The sequence below is a fragment of the Urocampus carinirostris genome, chromosome 4, assembly GCF_059441175.1.
Source record: "Urocampus carinirostris isolate Australia breed hairy pipefish chromosome 4, RoL_Ucar_1.0, whole genome shotgun sequence".
Classification (NCBI taxonomy): Eukaryota; Metazoa; Chordata; class Actinopteri; order Syngnathiformes; family Syngnathidae; genus Urocampus; species Urocampus carinirostris.
Genome location: NC_142352.1, coordinates 33,251,616 through 33,272,501, shown reverse-complemented (window position 1 = coordinate 33,272,501; position 20,886 = coordinate 33,251,616). Strand labels below are relative to the sequence as shown.

At 38.9% G+C, this 20,886-nt stretch overlaps 2 protein-coding genes across 3 annotated transcripts in view; one reads left to right on the top strand and one right to left on the bottom strand.

The window, feature by feature from the left end:
• The first annotated feature begins 223 nt into the window (after positions 1-223).
• rs1a (retinoschisin 1a) lies at positions 224-14,222 on the top strand. Of its 2 annotated transcripts, none has more exons than XM_088334248.1 (6): positions 224-283; positions 4,529-4,618; positions 6,414-6,531; positions 11,052-11,193; positions 11,257-11,452; positions 13,069-14,222. In XM_088334248.1, exons 1-6 carry the CDS (start codon positions 239-241, stop codon positions 13,219-13,221), a joined length of 744 nt encoding a protein of 247 aa, XP_088190374.1. In that variant the 5' UTR covers positions 224-238; the 3' UTR covers positions 13,222-14,222. The 2 variants fall into 2 exon arrangements, with proteins under 2 accessions (XP_088190374.1, XP_088190375.1); XM_088334249.1 differs by lacking the exon at positions 224-283 and adding an exon at positions 2,476-2,626 and having other exon boundaries at positions 4,593-4,618.
• A 1,750-nt stretch (positions 14,223-15,972) lies between these two features.
• Positions 15,973-20,886, bottom strand: part of cdkl5 (cyclin dependent kinase like 5) — a 74,227-nt gene continuing 69,313 nt past the window's right edge. Inside the window, exon 21 of the mRNA XM_088334247.1 lies at positions 15,973-19,893. Within this exon, the coding sequence (XP_088190373.1) occupies positions 19,489-19,893 (405 nt within the window). The 3' untranslated portion in view covers positions 15,973-19,488. The remainder of the gene's footprint in view (positions 19,894-20,886) is intronic.

The following is a 20,886-nucleotide window of genomic DNA, read 5'->3' as shown; positions in this document are numbered from 1 at the left end:
ATAAAAAGCTTTAGAAAATATTAAATATATTTCGTTATTGGCCCCCAGGTAGAAAATGTAACACGATAATTGGCTCGGCTTCTTACCTGTTGATGGCTTCTGAGAGCAAAGTGAGCACCTTGTTTCCTCATCATCTTTCTTGTTGTTTTTGTTTTTCTTGTTGTTTGTGCTGACACCTTCATTGTTATTGTCTTCGGGTCATCAAGTGGAGAAGTTCACTTCACGAAGCTCACCGTTAATGAAGGAACAAGCCAGCAAATTTGTTGCGTGGGACATATCCAAGGTTGGAAAAGTGTGTTCTTAATGAGACCAAGTTAGAAACAGCTTTTTCCCAATTAGGTTTAATTGCGATCCACATTGGGGGTGGGCAGTACTGTGAATTTTGTTATCCATCCGATTTTAGTAAACACGTGTTAGTATCAATTGATACCAGTCCGATCCCGATACTTTTTGCTTGGGAATGCCGTGGTCATTGAGTAATTGAACCATTCCCCGCTTGAACACAGAAAAACAATTTTGGGATTCCAAATCTTTCATTCTTTAGTAAATAAGTATGGTAAAAGAAATTACATTTTTCTCTTACAACAATTTCAGAAAAAGCAAAGAGTCAAACCAAAAAAGCAGCAACACAACCAAAATACAAATAAGGTACAACCAGGGCTAGGTAGTAATGAGTAACTCATTTACTCCGTTTACCAAGTTTTACAGCATTCAGTACTTCTAGGAGTATTTTAAAATCACTGTTTTTTTTTATTTTACTTGTGTACATTTATTAAGAAGAAAGTCTACTCTTACTCCGCTACTTTAGGCTACATTGAAGCCGTTATTCATGTAAGTGTGCGTCTGTCTCTGCTACGGTGCAATTATTTTCTCAGAGACCTTGCTTCTTTTGTTTAGATTCGAGCAGTAACCCAAACAACTACCAGACGGCACAGAGGGTTCATCCAAACAAACTGAGTACACAGACTTACAATTATACAGCCTTGTAATTTATTTTTGACTGGATGGACTTTGATGATTTGATTCAGATTATATGGTTGTTTTAAAAAAATCTATATATGAGCTGTTGCCACAGTTACTGAGTACATGAGTACTTTTTTATTTTTACTCATGTAATTATTTGGACAACTACTTTTTACTTCTACCGGAGTCGTATTATTCTGAAGTAACAGTACTTTTATTTGAGTATATTTTTCGGCAAATATAACTACTTTTCGGTATAACAATTTCCACTAAAGTGCCTTCCATTACATAATATTTTGAAAAATAAGCTCAGTAATGCAAATAAAATGTAATATTGTCGCTCTGTTGTATTAGGGACAACAACAGATTTACCAGGTTTTTGTGCAGGAACAGTATTATGTTTGCATTTACCATTGCGGCTTATTGCTCTCTTTATGGTGAGCATTTCTCATGATGTGATGTAAATTTGTGGTGTTTCCACAGCAGCAAACCACTTTACCACACCAATAACGTCTAACATTTTCCTTTTCTGTAGCTGAAAGAAATATCTTCACACTGTGCTGTGTGTCAAAATGCTCTATGGTAATGTTGAGGGGGCTGAAACAAATGTGTTGGTGTGCTGTATGTGGTCCGCGGGTCGTAGTTTGGGGACCACTGGTTCACGTTATTGTCACTATTGGCCAATAATTTTTCTGTTCTTTGATATACTACCCACTTTTTGTCAGTTCAGCCTTTTGTAACCAATATCTGTTGATACAAAGGGTTCAGGGGAGGGCTTTTAGGACAGATTCAGAATTATGCATTGTGAAGGTTTTTTGGTTTAGTCCTCCACTGTTCTCTTTGCAAGTACTGTCTTTATTTTGAGTGACTACTAAACTATAAACTCACCAAAAGTCAAGCCTATAGCATACAACACGGGTCTTCAACCTGGTGCCCGGGTCACCAGGGTGCCCCCTAAGGAAGGTGAAGTGGCCATGGACCTTTTCTGAAAATAGCTCACCAGTTCGAGGTTTTTTTTTGTAGCAAATGTATTTGTTTTAGCGGTGACTGAGTCTTTTTAACCCTACTTCCAATAATCAACCTAGGTATAACATAGTAATAACATTGTAATAACTTAGTAATAACACAGTAACAACATATGAATAACATGATATGTTGTTATTTTAGAAATGCATATCAAACTGGGTGCCCGTTGCGCTAATCTGTAACAAAAAGTAACTCTTGACATGAAAAGGGTTGGAGATCCCTGACATATATTCTTTTCCTAGCAAAACAATAGCAAGTCCCCAATAGACTTTTTGTTTTACATGAGCACAATTATGAACCTAACTTGGTTTGAGGGTTTTGAGTTTGTTGGATATGATTGCTTCCCAGCACCAAATGTCGCTTAATCCCGTCCCAAAATTCCATCATGAGAAGAAAACATGTCATTGGTGCGGCGTCCCACTGCAACGACCAGCTGTAGGACAGTAGGAGGGGCTTTGCCAGATAAAGACGTATTATCTTGGGTGGTCCGTGTCCTGTGGATTATTGTAATCCAGATTGTGTGAGAGTGCTTGCTCACTTGCTCTTTTCATGTTGAGTGGTGTCCTGTGTGGAGGCTGCAAGATGGCTCTCAATGTGCGTCCTTTCCTGCCTGCTCTGCTCTTCATGGTAACTCATGGTAGGACTGTTAATTCATCTATTTGTGATGATTGTTTTTTATGAAATTATTTTTTCAAATTCTGACTTTTAAGATATTGAGGGTGGGCAAATCGATAATGAGCTATTACTGGGATTGGATCGATTGTCTTGGGATGGATACCTTGTTTAAATGATAACTTTCACAATAATGTAAGTGGGTCCTAAGGTTATAAATACCAGTACATTATAACTTTCAAATTCGATCCAATTGTGTTTACACTTCGTTTTAAAATATTGTACAATAGAAGGTGTTCTAATTGTTTACATTGTTTAACAGTATTTGTATTTTTGTTATATGACTACATTAAACCTTTTTGACTTTTGATCTGAAACAGTTGTAGTAGAATCATTTTATTTTTATATTGTCAAAGGTTTTTCCATAGTATTTTTTTACACTATTTGCACTTTGACTTCACTTTTAGAATATTGTGCATGGGAAGGTACGATAGTTGTAATTTTGATTTTGTTATTTTTGTCATGATTACTCTCACCTGTGCCCGCTCATTTGGCGCCAACTGCCGCGGGTTCTGATTGGCTACCTGTCACTATTTGAACCCAGTCCTGTCAGTCCCATGTTGTCAGTCAGTCTGCGAGCCTCAGTGTATACTAGGCAAGCATTTTTTTGACCCTGACTCCCACCTGTCCCGTTTTTGCTATCTCCGGCTGCACCCGTTTTGATCCTGATCATGTCTGCTCTCCCGTTACGGCTTATGACCTCTTTTTGTCCCCGACTACATCTACTCTCCCGTTCTGGCTTACGACCTTTCCGACCCTGACCACGCCTTGCTCTCGCAGCTATCGCCCCGTTTTTTTCCGTCGCTGACACCGCCATCGCTCGCTATGGAAGATCCACTTCCGTGTTCGGATCACAATCCGACTACGAAAGCGACTTGCTTCCTGTGTCCAGCGAACACCGGATCGTGGACACAGACCATCCTCTTTCCTTAGATAAAACATTTGAGAAATGTAACACAATTGGGTCGTGTTTCCGTTCTTGTCCTGACAATTTTTTTATTTTCGTTACATTGATGCTTAATTTTGGTTTGACTCTCTTGACTTTTGTTCTGAAACATTTGTAATAGAAATATTTCTTTATACTGTTTAAGGTGGGCTGTGTCGTTTGAGGTGTTCTTAAAAAGGTCAAAGTACAATATTTTCTGTAATAAGTAAAGCGTTAACAATGCCCAACTAAGTTCAAAAAGCCTTCATACACCCCCCCCCCATTCCCCCCCCCCCACGCCCCCCCCCCCCATCGCACCTGTCTGCCTTAATCTTACTTTTAGCTACGCTGTTCCGGGAAGGAACACATTGAGAAGCAGGGAAGGGTAGAAAGGGGGGGAGTCACCTTATGCTTATCATTGCAGTTTATGTTGGTGAAGCCTGAAAATGGTGAAAGTAAGAAAAGGCCTGTTTTAAATACAGTCAAAATGCCAACCCACACCCTAAAAAATATGAAAAAAGAAATGTGAATTTGAGCACTTCCAAGAAATGCAGGTATTGATGAATGAGCTACGATCCTGACTTTAAGCCAGGAGATGGCAGCAGAGAGGAATAAAGTCTCAAATTCTGGACAAGACCTTTACATGTAGTAAAAAAAAGAACATTTTTAGTGCCTAAAATATCGGAATTATAATCTAAATCAAGGGTGAACGGTTCAGTTATTTAATAATCATGATATTGGATAGGTGTTTACTTGGATCAGATCGATACCATATATCCCAGTATCCTCCACCCCCAAAGTCAAACTTTCATACGATTGTGGTCAATTTTATTATGGCAACTGTGTTTGTAATCGCACGCCCGTGTAAGTGATTTCCGCAATGTTGACAGTTTGATGAACATATTGCGTTTATTTAAATTTGAGATAAATGTGTCCTAACAGTCTTTGATTGTCCTCTATGGCTGCCTGGACATTTGTTTTTGTCTCCGTCCATCTGCTCCTACAGTCATCCTCAGCAGTCATTCTCAAGAGGTGTGAGAAATTTACACAAACATTTTTGCATCACACACATTTTCAATGCTTAAATATAATACTTCAGATGGTAAACATCAATTCGGCTTTATCCAAATTTCTTGATGCACGTTACACAGAATTTTAGTGGCGTCTTCTCTTCTAACATGTTCCTTAAATAGAAACTGTTCCTTGAATAGAAGAAGAACCATTGCCCTACCAGTAATGTTTTCTATTACTGTATGAAGCATCTGCAGGAAGAGAGTTTATCACAGTAAGACCACTGAAATTGTTGTTTCAAGTAAGTTAAATCGACATGTTGGTTAAGAGCTAAACTGAAAAAAGCCCAGTTAGATAATAATGGTTATTAGGTATAACAAGTCATCTGGTTCTCGAGGCCCAATCTACATAATACTTTTCAATGTTTACAATTGATTTTAAGATTATTTTTTTATCATTTGTTTATTTTTTGGGGGAATATTTTTTATTTAAAGTAACAGAATTATTTGGTTTCCGGCCTATTGGGTCATTTTGCTTATTTAAAGCTTTTTATTAACTGAAAACAAAGTGTTCATAATACTAAAAATGGGCCAAACTTTCTGTCGGTGGAATACACGGGTAATTTCTGACAGGTTCGTGGCATTTTTACCATTCAATTTTTACAGGAAATTCAGATAATAGCTCTGCACAAAGCCTATGAAATATAAGGGAGTGCATCAGGGTAGCATTTTAGGGCCCTTGTTGTTCTTTTTTTCTCAGTGTCTTGGCCAGTTCAACAGTTGCCACAAAGTGAATACTCAAGCAAATTAATAATACTTTTTTTTTCTTCGCACTATTAGAACCACCTTCTATTCATTTTATTGATGTATCCACTATTTTTTTGCGTAGAATAGGACAAACTAAATGTTAATAGTAAGGCAGAATAAGTCTTTCCCTATTGGCCGAAAATGTAGTTCATTATAGGTTTAATTCTTACTTATTTTAAGATATTTGATCTTGTTTTTAATAAAACGAGAACATATTTTCATGAAAAGCAATAATTTCTCATCTACCAGACGGCAGATTGATTGACTTATTTGTGGTATTTTTTTCTAATCTTTGTAGAAAAGATTTCATTAATAAGAGCAAATTTATCCACCATCTTTTGGGTAAGATAATTTTCAGAAATTAAGGAAGATTTTCATGAAACTATTTCAAGATAATAACAAATGTACTTAAAATCCATATTTTTTTTTCCCCCTGCAGTATCTAATTTGGTGCTACATGTCTGTTATTACAATGCTTTACATTTTCAAGTATATTCTTTCTTGTTTTTAAGGATTTTATCTCATCTTCTGAAAAAAGGAGAAAAAAACGTCTTGAGCACTGCATTATATATAACCACTAGATGTCGCTGTATTGTGTTGTGCAACCGAAAACGAGTACTAAAGTGCACAGAGAAGAACACAATCTACAGAGACTCAAAGTGACCAAACCACACAATTTTTTTACTCATTTTCTTGCCCAGCCTTTCATAAAGTTTTTGTTTTTTGGGGGTAAGCAAGACAATTATTTCAGCTCCCTATAGATGAGCCTCATTTTATGTAAAATAAACACAATTTTTTACGACTTACGAGTATTCAAAAAGGTGCCATCTGCTTTTCATAAGAAAATTTTGTTTATTTACATGTACAGTATATAACATATAATTTTACTTATTTCATCAGAAAACAATCCAATTAGTAATATGATAATAAAAAATGTTACTACGAGTCAGCCAACATTAGCTCAAATTGTCATTTAATGCAATATTAATTGTTTGTATGTTGCTTTTAAGACGGATGTGTCTGAAGCTTGGACCAGCCGGTCATGCAAATGTGATTGCGAAGGAGGCGTGTCACCGACCGAGACCTCCGCCATTGGCTCTTCCGTGAGGGGAGTGGACTGCATGCCAGGTAAGGGCAAACTACAGTGCCCAGCGAAAGTATTGGCACCCCAAGAACTTTTTGTCATATTGCCACATTTCAAGCTTCAAACTTCCAAGCACTGTCCAAGCAATAATATCAAAATGGAGAGAGCATTAAACCACTGCAAACCTACCAAGACCTAGCCGTCTTAACCTTTGGCCCAAACAAGGAGAAAACTAATCAGAGAACCAACCATCAGGCCCATGATTTTATTGGATGACCTGCAGGCATACACAGCTGAGTTGGGATAATATGTGCAGAAGACAACTACGAGTCGTAATCTGCATAAATTTGCTCTTCATGGAGAAGTGGCAAGAACTCCATAAAAATACCATAAAATACCATAAAAAGGCCTTTTTGGCGTTTGCAAGAAGCCACATGGGAGACACAAATAAAATGTGAAACAAAGTACCCTGGAAAATGAGACCAAAATTGAACTTTGTTGGGCTGAATGGAAGAGTATCACTGCACATCACCATGAAAACACAATCGCCAGTGTCAAACTTGGTGATGGCAGCATCATGCCACCACCAGGTGTTGCTTTTATTCAGCAGGCACTGGAATAATTATTAGAGTTCATGGGAAGTTGGATGGAGCCAAGTACAGGGAGATTCTGGTTGAAATATTATTGGAGTCTGGAAGAGACCTTAAAAGGACCACAAATATAAAGCAAAATCTGCAGTAGAACGGTTTAGAACAAACAATATAAACACACTACAAAGGCCGAATCAACATCCAGACCTCAATCCAATAGCGCATTTTTGGAAAGATCTGAAAAATGCTGTGCACAAACATTTGATGCCTGAAATCATGCAATATGTCAAAAGGTTCTTGGGGGGGGGCAATACTTTTGAGGTTGCAACTAACTGATATTTTAGTAGACGCTAACTATGGAAACAATTAGTCGAATAATCAGAAAATTATTTATCAAAACTGTATTCGCCTGAATGCTACTTGAATCTTACCGAGGCGAGTCAGACTCTGTTTCGTTCTGACGTACTTTCCCTGATCTACCTCCATGACATGCAAGGTCTGCTTTGCAAAGTTTGCGAGTCGTCTTTTGTTTGCTGTATCCAGGCTAAAACGCTCCAAAACTTTAGAAGTTTTGGTACACGTAGAGGAATGGGCTCCACCACGTTGTACTTGCCAAAAACACACCGCAGGAAATGGTGTCCCAACCATCCCACTAGGGTTGGGATCCATCCACCCAGTTGATGTTGATGCCGCCATTTCTGTATCTTTGCTGCCGCTCACGGCAGAGATGCTATTGGCTATTGCGCATGAGCGACTCTCAGCAGGGATCCTATTCAGGTAAAGATGGCTCACTTTGTTGGAAAAACGTGTATTGATTTTGGTCGACAACGTCGACTAATCGTTGCAGCCGCTCATCAATGTGTCTTAATAGTGGGACTAGACTGAATGGGCCCAAAAGACAAACCTTCCTGTGTGGAGTTTGCATGTTCTCCCTGTGCTTGCATAGGTTTCCTCTGGGCACTGTGGTTTCTTCCCACATTCCAAAAAACATGTCAGGTTAATCAGACGGTCCAAATCGTCCCTAGGTGTAAATGAGTGAGTGAATGGTGGTCTGTCTCTGTGTGCCCTGCTACTGGCAACCGGTGTCCCCTGCCCACTGCCCAAAGGTAGCTGGGATGGGCTACAGCACCTTCGCCACCCGACTGAGGACAAGCGGTGCAGATAATAAATGGATAATGGGCCTAAAGGGCTCTACCACTCACATCCCTTTCAAGAAAGTAGAGCAGCCTTAGTGGAATTCTGGAAACATTCTGGTCTTGTTGTTTTTAGTCCTGTGATGGAACGAGAATGGAGCAACCAGAGTAAAGCTTCATGGGGTTCGACATGGCCATCTGTCAGCCCCTGCCACTAATGGCCAGAACTGATCTCTCACTGCAGAGAATTAATAGCAGCGGATGCTTTAAGGATGTAATGTGGGTCACAGTGGGGATGTTTCAAGCTCTGGGACATTTGAAGTCATTTGTGAAAACCGAAATCCTTAGGTGAATTTTTTTGTTAGCGTAATGTCAATCAAATACTCAGGCGGCGACTCCTCTCTCTCCGGTTTTGTGTTTGTCATAATGGTTATGTGGGGAACCTATGTGCATCTGTTGCCTCTTCAACTTGCAACCCCCAGGGAAAAGACTGCAGAGTCTCAGAGCCAGGCCCAGTAGGCTCAAGGACGGCTTCTTCTATCAGGATGTCAGGACTCTGAACTCTTTCACTCGCATACCCCTTCCCATCCCTTCTGCCTTCCGCCATATTAATGCAAAACTGCTATGTTTAGATTCCGGCTACACTTTGCACATTTTTATTTTTAAACCTTATAGATTTATACATACATACTTTTTTCCACTTTCTGGGTTTGCACATGAGAACGTAATTTAGTCTGTGATGTATGTTGTGCACACAGCATATTTGACAATAAAGTTGAAGTTGAAAATTTAAATGAACCTCATTGCGGTGTATATTTCTTTCGGAATATCTTATAAGGCTTTTTAAAATAAACCGTTTCACTCCAAACAAATATATTAGGTCTTTATTGTATTAAATGCATTATCTGTTACAAATCTCTCTCTCTCTCTCTCTCTCTCTCTCTCTCTCTCTCTCTCTCTCTCTCTCTCTCTCTCTCTCTCTCTCTCTCTCTCTCTCTCTCTCTCTCTCTCTATCTATCTATCTATCTATCTATCTATCTATCTATCTATCTATCTATCTATCTATCTATCTATCTATCTATCTATCTATCTATCTATCTATCTATCTATCTATCTATCTATCTATGTATCTATCTATCACACACACACACAAAACACTTTTAGCCCATTGGCAGAACATTTTGTTCATTTTAAAGGGATACTGAAATATTTGACTATTACATGTCGCTGTTTTCGTAGAATGAGCCTATGGGTACAGCGTTTCCTCGTTTTTCGCAGGGGTTGCATTCCAAAAACACAATAGTCAAAGCTCGTAAAGAAGAAACCTTTCTTTACTTAATTATTTATCTATTACTCAAGAACGAACCAATTTACAGGCTCAGGTATATCTTTTCTAAATGTTTTTTTTTTAAAATAACTTCTGTCTTGTCAAAATATAATTTTGAAAATAATCTTGCTGTCTATTTGCACAACTGTATGGATATCTACCAGCTCAGTAGCCTAGATGGTAAGGCGCCCGCTTTGAGACTGGGAGGTCGGTGGTTCGCGCCCCGGCCGAGTCATTCCTAAGACTTAAAAAGTGGTCGGCGGCGCCCTCTGTTGGCTGCGGCTGCATCGGCTCGCTACAACGGGTCAAGGTGCAATCGACATTTCGTTCTGTGTACATTGTTACACAGAATGACAATACAAGGAAATTATTATTATTATTATTATTATTATTATTAAGGAGCCGATCCCCTTTACTTTACATGATACTTTGTCGCCATCATGTGGAAGTTACGGAAATCTACATTTGCCTTGGGGTTCTGCCCTACAGAAACCAAATATATCTGTCCACTATCAACCAATTTTGAAAAAGCGCCAGGGAACCACTAGGAAGCCCCAAAGACTCGCATGTGGCTTCAGAGCAAGTTTAGCGGGTGGAAAGGTCCAACTTTGTTGGTGATAGAAAGCATCTTCCTCTGTTTAGGCAATTAGAATGAAGAACACATACATAAATGTATGTAGTAAAGGAAGTGTGACAGCTAAACCGCGATAAAGGAAAGAATCGCTGTACTTCAAAAAACAAACAAAAACCTTATGAAAGCCAAGGCAAAAACATGAAAAGAAAAATGGTGCGGTTTGATCACTTTTAGTCTCCATAGTTTGTAACCTCCCTTGTGTTTTTAGCACTTGTTTTCAGTTGCACTACACAATGAGGAGGAATCAAGAAGTCCAGGATTATACAGTGTCCCTTTAAAATTAAATTAGAAAAAACAACCTCTGAGAGTAAGCACAATTTTCTGCCATTAATGTAAGAGGATTTTTTTTTATATCTGCAGTGCACCAAAACGTAAAAATACAACAAACCCAATTTACAGGCTCAAGTACTGTACTTTTTAAATGTTTTTCTTTTAAACAAATAATTTAGATACAGTCGGATTGCAATTTAAAAAATAAGTTTTCTGTTTTATTGCACAACTGTATTAATCCACTTCGCTTTACAAGATACTTTGTCTCCATCACGTGAATGTTATTGAAAACTGCATTCACCTTCCAATTCTGTCCGACAGAGGTCAAACTTTTTTTAAAAAGCGCCAAAAAGCCGCTGTGGAGCTCCGAAGACCCGCATGTGGCTCCTGAACAGGTTTAGCGGGTGGAGAGGTTTAATTTTGTTGGCGATAGAAAGCATCATTTTCTGTTTGGCCAGTCAGAATGCAGAACAAAATCAGCAAAGTATTGAACCAGTGTTAACCGAAGCGCAAAGTAGTGAAGTTTGTTTGTATTATTCAAGAACCAGACCTAAGCAAATGTGAACAACTCTACCAAATATTTTGTGCCAACATTTTTCAATTCCTCCAGAGTGCCCATACCATAAGCCTTTCGGCTTTGAGGCTGGATCAGTGAGCCCGGACCAGATCACCTGTTCCAACCAAGACCAGTACAGCGGATGGTTCTCTTCTTGGCTCCCCAACAAGGCTCGCCTCAACAGTCAAGGATTTGGGTAGGCAAACTCCAAATTCCCTTCTGTTTTCAGATCTCAACTAGCACCGTCTTTGTGCTACAGCTGTGCTTGGCTCTCCAAGTTCCAAGACAACAGCCAGTGGCTGCAGATCGACCTGAATGATGTCACGGTGGTCTCGGGGATCCTGACGCAAGGCCGGTGCGACGCAGAGGAGTGGGTGACCAAGTACAGCGTGCAGTACCGCACTGACCAAAAACTCAACTGGATCTTTTACAAGGACCAGACTGGGAATAACCGGGTCAGTTCAAGTACACAATCACAAATATTTTCGAATAGAGCCCTTTCCCTGCGAGTGTGACGTGGTTGGTGGAATTCATGTCAGTTTATAGCAGCCGATTGACAGAAAAATATCGTGGAGCGTATAAAACAACGGCTCAAATAAGCACAATGTATGCACAAGACTTCATTTTAGTAATCAAAGTCAAGAACAAGAGAGAACCTTTCTTTTAATCGACTCTGTGTGAATCGTAGAGGCCCCTTTATAGTGGTTTTGTGTGACTTTTTCGCCTCGTATAAAATGCAGGTCCAAAATAGGGTAGAAAACAAAGTAATGACAAAGTAATAAAATGCAAATTTAAACAAGTTAAATGGGCGAAAAAGGTGGCACAGATAACCAGTTCATTTTAACCAAAACAAAAGTTAAACTTAAGAATAATTGACTTACCTGGGTTTGCACCAACCTTAAATACATTATTAGTGTTGGTCAGATCAATAATTAGAACAACGATAAAAACAACTAATCAATAATAATCATTCTTAACAATATAATAATGTATAATTATTAAATATATCTAACTAATCTAAATCTAAGCTACCTGATAAAGCGATGTTATCATTTTCCCTGGCCTATTCTCTCTCGCCTTCTCTCCCTCACCTTCTCTCTGTCTCTCACATTTTCTCTCTCACTTCTTTAACTCCCTCTCCTTTTTGATTGTCTTCTCTCTCTCTCTCTCTCTCTCTCTCTCTCTTTCTCTCTCTCTCTCTCTCTCTCTCTCTCTCTCTCTCTCCATTGCCTTCTCACTCATTATCTCATCTTCTCTCGAATTTTATCTCTCTGACCTATTCTTTCTCTCTCTTGCCGTCTCTCTTTCTTGCCTTCCCTCGCCTTTTCTCCTTCTGTCTTTTTCTCTCGCCTCCTCTCACCTTCCCTCTCTCACATTCTCTCTCTTACTTTCTCTTCCACCTTCTCTCTCTCTCTCTCTCCTTACATCTCTCTCTCTTTCTCTCTGTGTCTTGGTTTTTGCTCTAGTCTTTTCTCTGTCCAGTTCTCTCTCGCCTTCTGTCTCTTGTCTTCTCTCATTCTCTCACATTCGCTCTCTCACCTTCTTTATCTCTTCCTCCTCTCTCTCTTGCGTTCCATCGCCTGTTCTCCTACAGTCTTTCTCTCTTGCCTTCTCTTGCCTGCTCTCTCTCTCACCTTCTCTCTCCTGCCTTCTGTCTCATATTCTCTCTCATGCCTTGTCTCTCTTGTTTTCTCTCTCTCTTGCATTCTCTCTCCCGGTCTCTCTTGCCATTTCTCTTTCTCTCTTTGTCTCTTTCTCTCTTAATAGTGAAACTTCATTTATTTGTTGCCATTGGCAACAAAACTGGAGACATCCCCTGAGAAATTCTCCAAACTGCAACACTACTGTATTGTACACACTTTTTTCAGTTTTACTTATTAACCAAAACTGTAAGTTCCATTTTGACAGGCACTTTATGCATTTTTTCTCTACGTAAACTTGCAATGTATTGTTTGGTTGAATATGTTCACCTAATTGTTGTATGAAATATTTAAGCTTTGAACTGTATGAATTGAGAATCATCAGCAGTTGTGAGACAGCTTTTCCTCAAGCCGCTTTGTGCACTTTCAAGGTGTTTTACGGGAATTCGGACCGCTCCTCGTCGGTGCAGAACCTCCTGCGGCCTCCCATTGTGGCTCGCTACATCCGCATTCTGCCCCTAGGATGGCATACACGAATCGCTCTGCGACTGGAGCTGCTAGTCTGCATGAAAAAATGTTCCTGAATTGCTTCTTTTTCTGCTCCTCGAGGCCTTCACCTCTAACCCCCTCTTTCCCAAGTGTGTGAGCATGAGACTCGATTCTTTTGTTTTCTTCCATTATCGTTGTATGAAGTCATTGATTAAAAACAGGGAGCATAGAATATTCCTTTTTAATATTCTGAATACAAAAAAAAAAAAGATCACAAATCTGTGCTTTAATTAGTATGCATATACTAAATAAATTTGATAACATGCGGACTGGCAAAAAGCAACTTCATTAGGATTTGATAAGCAGAATCGGATATGATTTTAAAAGGTTTTATTTAGGATTTATTGAATAATGTTTTATATACGCATGTTCAACTGATTTCAAATTGTTTGTAACAATCTTACACTGGTTGCTTTTGTTTTCCTCTACTTAAATATTGTTAAAGTCTCACTATGAAATGGCCTAAATTCTAAGTGTTAACCATTGATAGTATCGTCACTATAAAGGGTTGTGAGATGTGGAATCCGGCCCAGAATAATGCTTTTATTTGTGTCAATGAAAATCTCAAGGCGTGATCAGAGAAATTTTCAGTCTTTCTCTCCTTGGCTCTATGTAGAGGCAGGTGATAAATGAATATTATCATATTTTGGTAATGTAAAACACACACCCTTGATTGTCTTCGTACCGTATATCCTACAGCTAAGTAAGCTTCTGACATTGTTGTTACTGTCAAGGGTCCTAATACTGATACTATGTTTCAAAAGTCTATTTTCTATAAATGTAGGAAATGACTGTATCTTAATTTAAATCTACCATGTTGATCATTTACTGTGATTGACCTAGTTGACAAACCATCAATTGGATTTGAAACGTAATTGTCTAGAGTACTATTTATGTTTCACATATCTTTTAAATCTTATTTGAGATCATAATATGACTTAATGTCAAAAAAAGAAAAAGAAAGAATTACAAATTTTTTAATAGATATTTTGGAAGCGTTGAAAAATGAATAAAAGAATTAGTACTGGAAATGTTAGCTGCTTTTTGGTTTTGTTGAACTCAATGAAAATATTTCCCCTCATTTAAGTACATACTTGTGAAATGTTCAAAATGCATGTCTTTCTTCATCGTCCCAGCTTTTGTTCATGTCAATAAACATATCTTACAAAAACAAACAAAAAAACCCACAATGGCATTTATTTGTTGTTGAGTTACACCGTATATTTGGGAGAGAAAAATAATTGCTAAATGCAGTGCCACAAATATGAGCGTATCCAGGAACCGGTCAATTCAAGTCATTCTGAAAACAAAAAGGAATTAGATTTTTCTCAAAAAAGCGGCTAAGTAAAATACTGTTTTTAAAAGTATATGTATTATTGTGGAGGTACAAAAATGTACAGTTAGCCTAATCATTTTACATTTTCTCTACATGTGTTGAACACTAAGAAAAAAACGTAACCATCAGCATTGGCTAGTGTGCAATTCTATTTGAATATTGCGTATGTATTTTAGTTTCCGATTTAATTTCGACTTGGTGTATCCTGTATGTTTCATGGTGTGGTACGCCACCTTACCCAAGAGGGCAGCAACCAGGAACAGTATGTGGTGAATGGCCTCAGGTTTGTCCAATTTCAAACTCAGGGGTAAGGGGGCATACCATATCGTGACAATACCTCCCCCTCAAGGGTCAGATGCCAGACATATCCAAAACAAAACATAAACAAAAAGACGGAGACTGCATCAGACCTTCACCAGAAAAGGAGAGGATTGAAAGTCCTCGTCCGTCCCAGCCCGAAACAGGGCCAGAAGTAGCTGAGTACTCCTCTCCTTGTCACCCGGACTTTGGCGGTTAAGGGTCCTTGTCCTTCCTCGCTAAGAAGCGAACGGGCGACCTTTATCTTGCCACCATGACAGGAACCATCTCGCTTCCGTGACAAGGACCAGAAGCCACCAAGGGAGCTTCTCCTCGCTCCTGGGACAGGAAACAGAAGCGGCTCAGGGACCTTCTCTTCGCTGCCGTTACAAGAAACAGAAGCTTTTCAATGCCAGGATAGGTGTAGCACACAGTGCCTTGATATGAAAAAAGGACAGAGGAGATGGCTGTTTCCTGCTGTGGTCATTTTGTCCTGTTTTTGAGGTGGACCTATATATGGGGAACCTGGAATGGAGGCCGGCATGTTGTCGCCATTCCCATGCCACTTCCAGCTAGTCTTCTGTTATCACTTCCGGTTTGGTTTTAGTTTCTGGTAGTTCTTTAGAGACATGCTTTATTTTTATTTGTTGATCCTAGCTTTTGTCAACAAATACCTTCCATTGTTGAGCACATCTGTCGCCATTTCGGCTTGCCTGCATTTGGGTCCACCTCAGCAAACGGAAAAGAATGACTGGATGAAATAGTGATTTTATGGTGGTACTAAGCTTATTTCAACTTTTCAAAAAGAAATATTATATAAAATTATAATAATTTTCAAAAAGGGACTCAACAAGGATTCTTTACATAAAAGTGACTAGGGTCGTAAGTCATTCCTAAGACTTAAAAAGTGGTCGGCGGCGCCCTCTGTTGGCTGCGGCTGCATCGGCTCGCTACAACGGGTCAGGTGCAATCGACATTTCGTTCTGTGTACATTGTTACACAGAATGACAATACAAGGAAATTATTATTATTATTATTATTATTAATCGATCACTTTCTGTTACTACTCAATATGCAAAAAGAAAATCCCCAATTGTGCTTTCCATGAAATATGTTCTCAGTATCAGTGAGACCAAATAAATGTGTACACCAGTTAAAAAACGTGTAGATTTTTATTATAACATTTTAGCTTGGTCAGTATAGGATACACTCTACTATTTCTATTTACACCTTGTGGCCATCTGTGTCATGAAAACAAGGGAAATACTGTTTCAGAAACACGTTCGTAGTTGAGAGGAAACTAAAAACGGTGAATGTGTGCGAAGTGTCGGAAAGTTGAAATTTATGTTTGTGAAGGAGATGCTTGATGTGTTATGTTCATAATAAGCAAATGTAAGGCTTCAGGTCACAGGCAAGGCAAACAATGTCAACATTGTTTCGAGTGAAAATGTAAACAAATCAAATACAATCAGTACTTTCCATACCCACGAGATGAGGCGGCTCAAGGGGATTATGGGATATTCAACGTGAACCCTTAATCATGGTCTCTCTCTTGACTAAATTTGGCTCCAATTACACTGATTTGACGAATAACTACATCGATCATTTTATTCGGTCAATTTTGTTTATTGCTTTAATTTGCCACTTGGCTCCATGGAAAATTTCATTTACCTTTTAACCATCCGCTATGTTTGCAAGAAGTCTGCACACCCCTGTACAAGTCAGATGATTTTAGAAAAAAAAACAAAAAACACCTAATTTTCACGGTTAATATGACCTACAATCTGCACAACTCAATTGATATCTTGAGAGAAAGAGAAATAATAACGTATAACCTGGTTTCTCAATGAGCTCTTATCAAAAAGATTGTGTCTGCAAAAACAAAACAAAAATCAACAAATACACATTTCTCTCGTTTACCATTGATAAGGCTCAGAATGTTCTACAGACGGGGTGTCAAACATGCAGCCTGGAGCCTACATCAGGCCCGCCAAGGCTTTTAATACGGACCACGAGACAACATTGAGAGAAGCGCAAAAGAAAAACAGTTGTGACATTACGGTTATTAGGAATTGCTTCCTGAAATATACCATATGAATAATCCAATTGAAGAAAATGTGTTATAGTTAATTAACCTAATGAGCGCTTGCACCAAATATTTTATAAAGTGTGTGCTGACTCTGTTTAACTGTGTTGTATAGTTTATCATTTAAGTTGTACAGGTTGTAAGTGTTATTAATAGTGTACGTTTTCACAAAAAGGTTGACATTTGAACAGGGGTGTGTAGCCTATCCATCTGTCTATCATGAACTTACACATTATCCCTGAACAATTTAGAAGATAACCCAAGTCAATAAGTATTAATCAATAAATAATGAAGACCAATTTGTGTTGTTCAAACAAGGAATACGTCATCAGGATGGAACTGTCACCAACATGCATGCAAGTATTAGCTACAAGCTATTCCCTGGAAGTAGGATTACGTTGTACTCAATGCTTGATTTGAATTTTTTTTAGGTGGTTTATTTCACAAACTATCATCAAATAATTTCTATATCTTGTACAGTTCACATGAATTGTATTAAAATTCCATATTTAGCCCTCATTCCAAGATGCTCACTTTTTACAATAACAATAATTGATGAGAAAAATCGCATAGCAGCAAGGAAGAGAAGAGCTGGAGTCAATATGTCGACAATCAGCATCAAAATGCTTTTAAGTGCTGGTCATGTATTATTCTTGAATGATATATCTAATGCATAATTTGCCACCTACGTAGGTAAATTTTATTGTCTACACAGGAAAAATCATATAACTGGAAAATATATATGAAAACCTGGTGATGCCATATTGAATTAAACACAAAGGACATTAAAAAAGCATTAGATAATCAGTGACGTACTGTATTGTGTAAACACATTACTTTTCATTTCTGTGTCGAAGTAAAGCTCTTGTAGTTTAACATTTTACTCTATATATATTCTTATATTACTTCCATATACCTTATTAAATATCCATAGTTTAAACTATATCCTTGAATGTAAAACAAATAACAATCAATTGTGTTGCTCAATAATATAAATCTCTTTCTCGCTCTGTATTATCAAATATCCTAAAAACATTTAATGGCCACCGTGAGGTGCTGCAGTTATGTTCTGTGACCAGGGGGTAGCAGCAGAGGCAGTTTCTACTCTTCTGGCCGGAAGAACCACCAGGTGCTCCGGGCCCATTGAAAAAAATGTCATGAATTCATTGCCTTCATATCCAGCTTAAGGTCTTTTTGTCCTCACTTGTAAGAAAATACAACCCAATAATAGAATATCTTTATGTACTACACTGAATATAAACGCTTTCCGCATTGGTAGAATATTTAGCTTATTTTATTTTCTTGTCTCAAACGAAACCATTCCAAAATAATGGAAATAACTAATGGGAGGAGGACTATTTTCTACCTTGATTAGAAAAAGAATCTTAAAACGAGAAAGTAACTAATCCGATTTTTATTTGAATGAAAAAATATATAAAGTAGCTATTGAAAATGTGCAAAAAAATGTGATCATGGGGGTAAAGGGACACGGTGCGATATTCGACCACAAGATGACACATGACCCTCTGTTACCCCTGTTGCGGCTCTTGCCCTGCACAGCCACCTACTTGTGCAGTGCAGTGTTTCTATACTGGTGAGCCGGAACCCAAAAGTGGGTCACAGACCCGTTTTCAGTGGGTCACGGGCGTTATCCTTGGCAAAATAAGGTTAAGAAGAAGAAAAATAGAGGGTCAATTACACTTGTTAACAGTAGATGGCGATAATGTCGATCTCTTCTTCCTCTTCAGTCAATCAGCACTGTCTCAATTGTGTTTGAGAGGGACCACATCTCATTTTATTGGGATTTTGTTTGTTTTATTTCATTTGTGTTTCTGCCCATAGTAATAGGGCCCCAGAAAGTGACGGAAAAGTGGAAAACATGTTTGTAAAATGTCATAAAATACTGCAAAGAAGAAAAAGATGGATGTAATGTATTTGGGCAAGAGAGAAAGAGTGCATTGCGCTGTGTGCAAAGATCAGCCTACCCCTACCGCTCACACACTCAAATTGCTCTGGGTGCTTAGTTTGCGTTTAGGGGTGTTTATAGTTAGTTCTGTGAGTTTTCATCATAAAGTGTCTCAACAGTGAAGATAAATTGTTTAATGAGGTTCCGTGTAAGGGATTCCCTAGAGACGTATAGCCAAAACGGGGTGTGTTAGTGTAATACAGTGACTGTAAACTGTATTTAGGCCCTATATATTATGGACCAAACCGGGTTTCTATTGTGGTTTTGGCTTTGCGTATCCAAAATCAGGAATGATACAGAGAACCAGATGTACTCATAAAAAGAGTCGTATCTGGCTCACGATCCATATGTTCCCGACCTCTGCTTAGGTAGTTGCTACAATAGACCTTAAGCTGGATATTATGGACATAAAAAAGGCTCAAAGTGCTTTCAATAAGGTGGACCCTCTTGCAAGGGATTGTTTGTGTTGGTGGTGCGTCTACCACATCTGATCTTTGTCCTAAAAATAGGGCCAAATTAGTGCCAGAAGCTTTCAGGTAAATAGCGACTAATTCATTGTGCCCATTCTCAGATCCAGGATGAGCCGTAGCGGAGGTGGTCCGTTTTGAGGTGGGCCTCTAGAGCGCCGTCTCCTTCAGGTCATTCAGGTTTGGCATTCTGGTGCGTGAGGCACGGGTAAAGGTGGGTCCGTTTTGCCCAGGTTTGATGCCCAGTTGTTCGGCAGTAAATTGCGCACCCTCGGCCCGCTGCAGCGCAGACATGTGCCAGGCGGACTCCAGCTGGCCTGGCAATGGGTAGCTGGCCTTGCGGCTCTTGCCCTGGGACGAGCCGCTGGCCCCGGAATGGCCCCGGCTCTCGTTGTGGCCCCGGCCCTCGGGGTAGACGGCTTTGGAAGAGGGCTGAGGCGGATTGGGGAGAGGTGGCTGGAAGCGCAGGTCTGCGGGTGGAGGAGGAGGATGCTGGCCTTGGTTCGGAGACGGGGAGAGGTGAAGGAGCCGGCGAAGTGACTTTAGAGGTTGGCTCTGTTTGGGACACGAGTAAAGGAAATGCATCAGGAAAATGCAAAACTGTCTGAAAACAAAAGTTCAGTTTCATGACTTAATTTTTACTACTTACTGTACATACAGTGGCTTGCGAAACTATTTGTCCCCCTAGAACGTTGTGACCTTTTGCCACATTTCAGACTTCAAACATCAAGATATAAAACTGTAATTTCTTGTGAAGCATCAACGATAAGTGGGACACAATCAGGAAGTGGAACACACTTTATTGGATATTTTAAACTCTTTTAACAAATAAAAATGAAAAAGTGGGTGTGCACAGTTAATCAGCCCCGTTACTTTCAGTGCAGCAAACTCTGTCCAGAAGTTCAGTGAGGGTCTCTGAATAATTCAATGTTGATCTAAATGACTAAGAATGATAAATAGAATCCACCTGTGTGTAATCAAGTCTTTTCGTTTTTTCATGTTCAAGGGGGGCCAAATAGTTTCGCAAGCCACTGTACTTGATATGTACAGTTCCCATTAAAGGCAATCCCAAATCCTTAAACATCCTAAATGTGAGAAAATACTAAATGTTTTTGCAAAAAATTTATATATATATATATTTCATCGGTATACTCCAATTAATACCAGATATAATGCATGTCTTGTCTTTGTTATCCTGAGTTGTGATGTCATCAGAGGACCACCAGCACCCTAGCAAGCCAGTCGCCATATTGTTTTAGGTGTTAATTAATCGAAGAGCTTACAATTTAACGCCTTTATTGTCATGATGCAAGTATAATGAAATTTGAGCTTCATCACAAGTGTACATATAAATGGGAATTAGAAAATATGTAGAATAAAAAATAGAAGGAAAGAAAGTAAAAATACTTGCACAATAAAACCAGTATTGAGCTACTGTCGACTTTGTATAAAGTGTCCAAAGAGGTAATCGTAGGTGCAAATATGCTGTCATATGGCGAGTTTTTAAGCGGAATTTTGGTAGTTTTGTGGAGAATGCCTAGGGGTTGT

What these genes read in the sequence shown, in the direction of transcription:
- rs1a (XM_088334248.1), top strand. Translation starts at nt 239, where the DNA reads ATGAAGGAACAAGCCAGCAAATTTGTTGCGTGGGACATATCCAAG. An exon ending in GGGAGTGGACTGCATGCCAG is followed by an intron (nt 6,532 to 11,051) that starts GTAAGGGCAAAC and finishes CAATTCCTCCAG; the next exon opens with AGTGCCCATACCATAAGCCT. An exon ending in ACCAGACTGGGAATAACCGG is followed by an intron (nt 11,453 to 13,068) that starts GTCAGTTCAAGT and finishes TGCACTTTCAAG; the next exon opens with GTGTTTTACGGGAATTCGGA.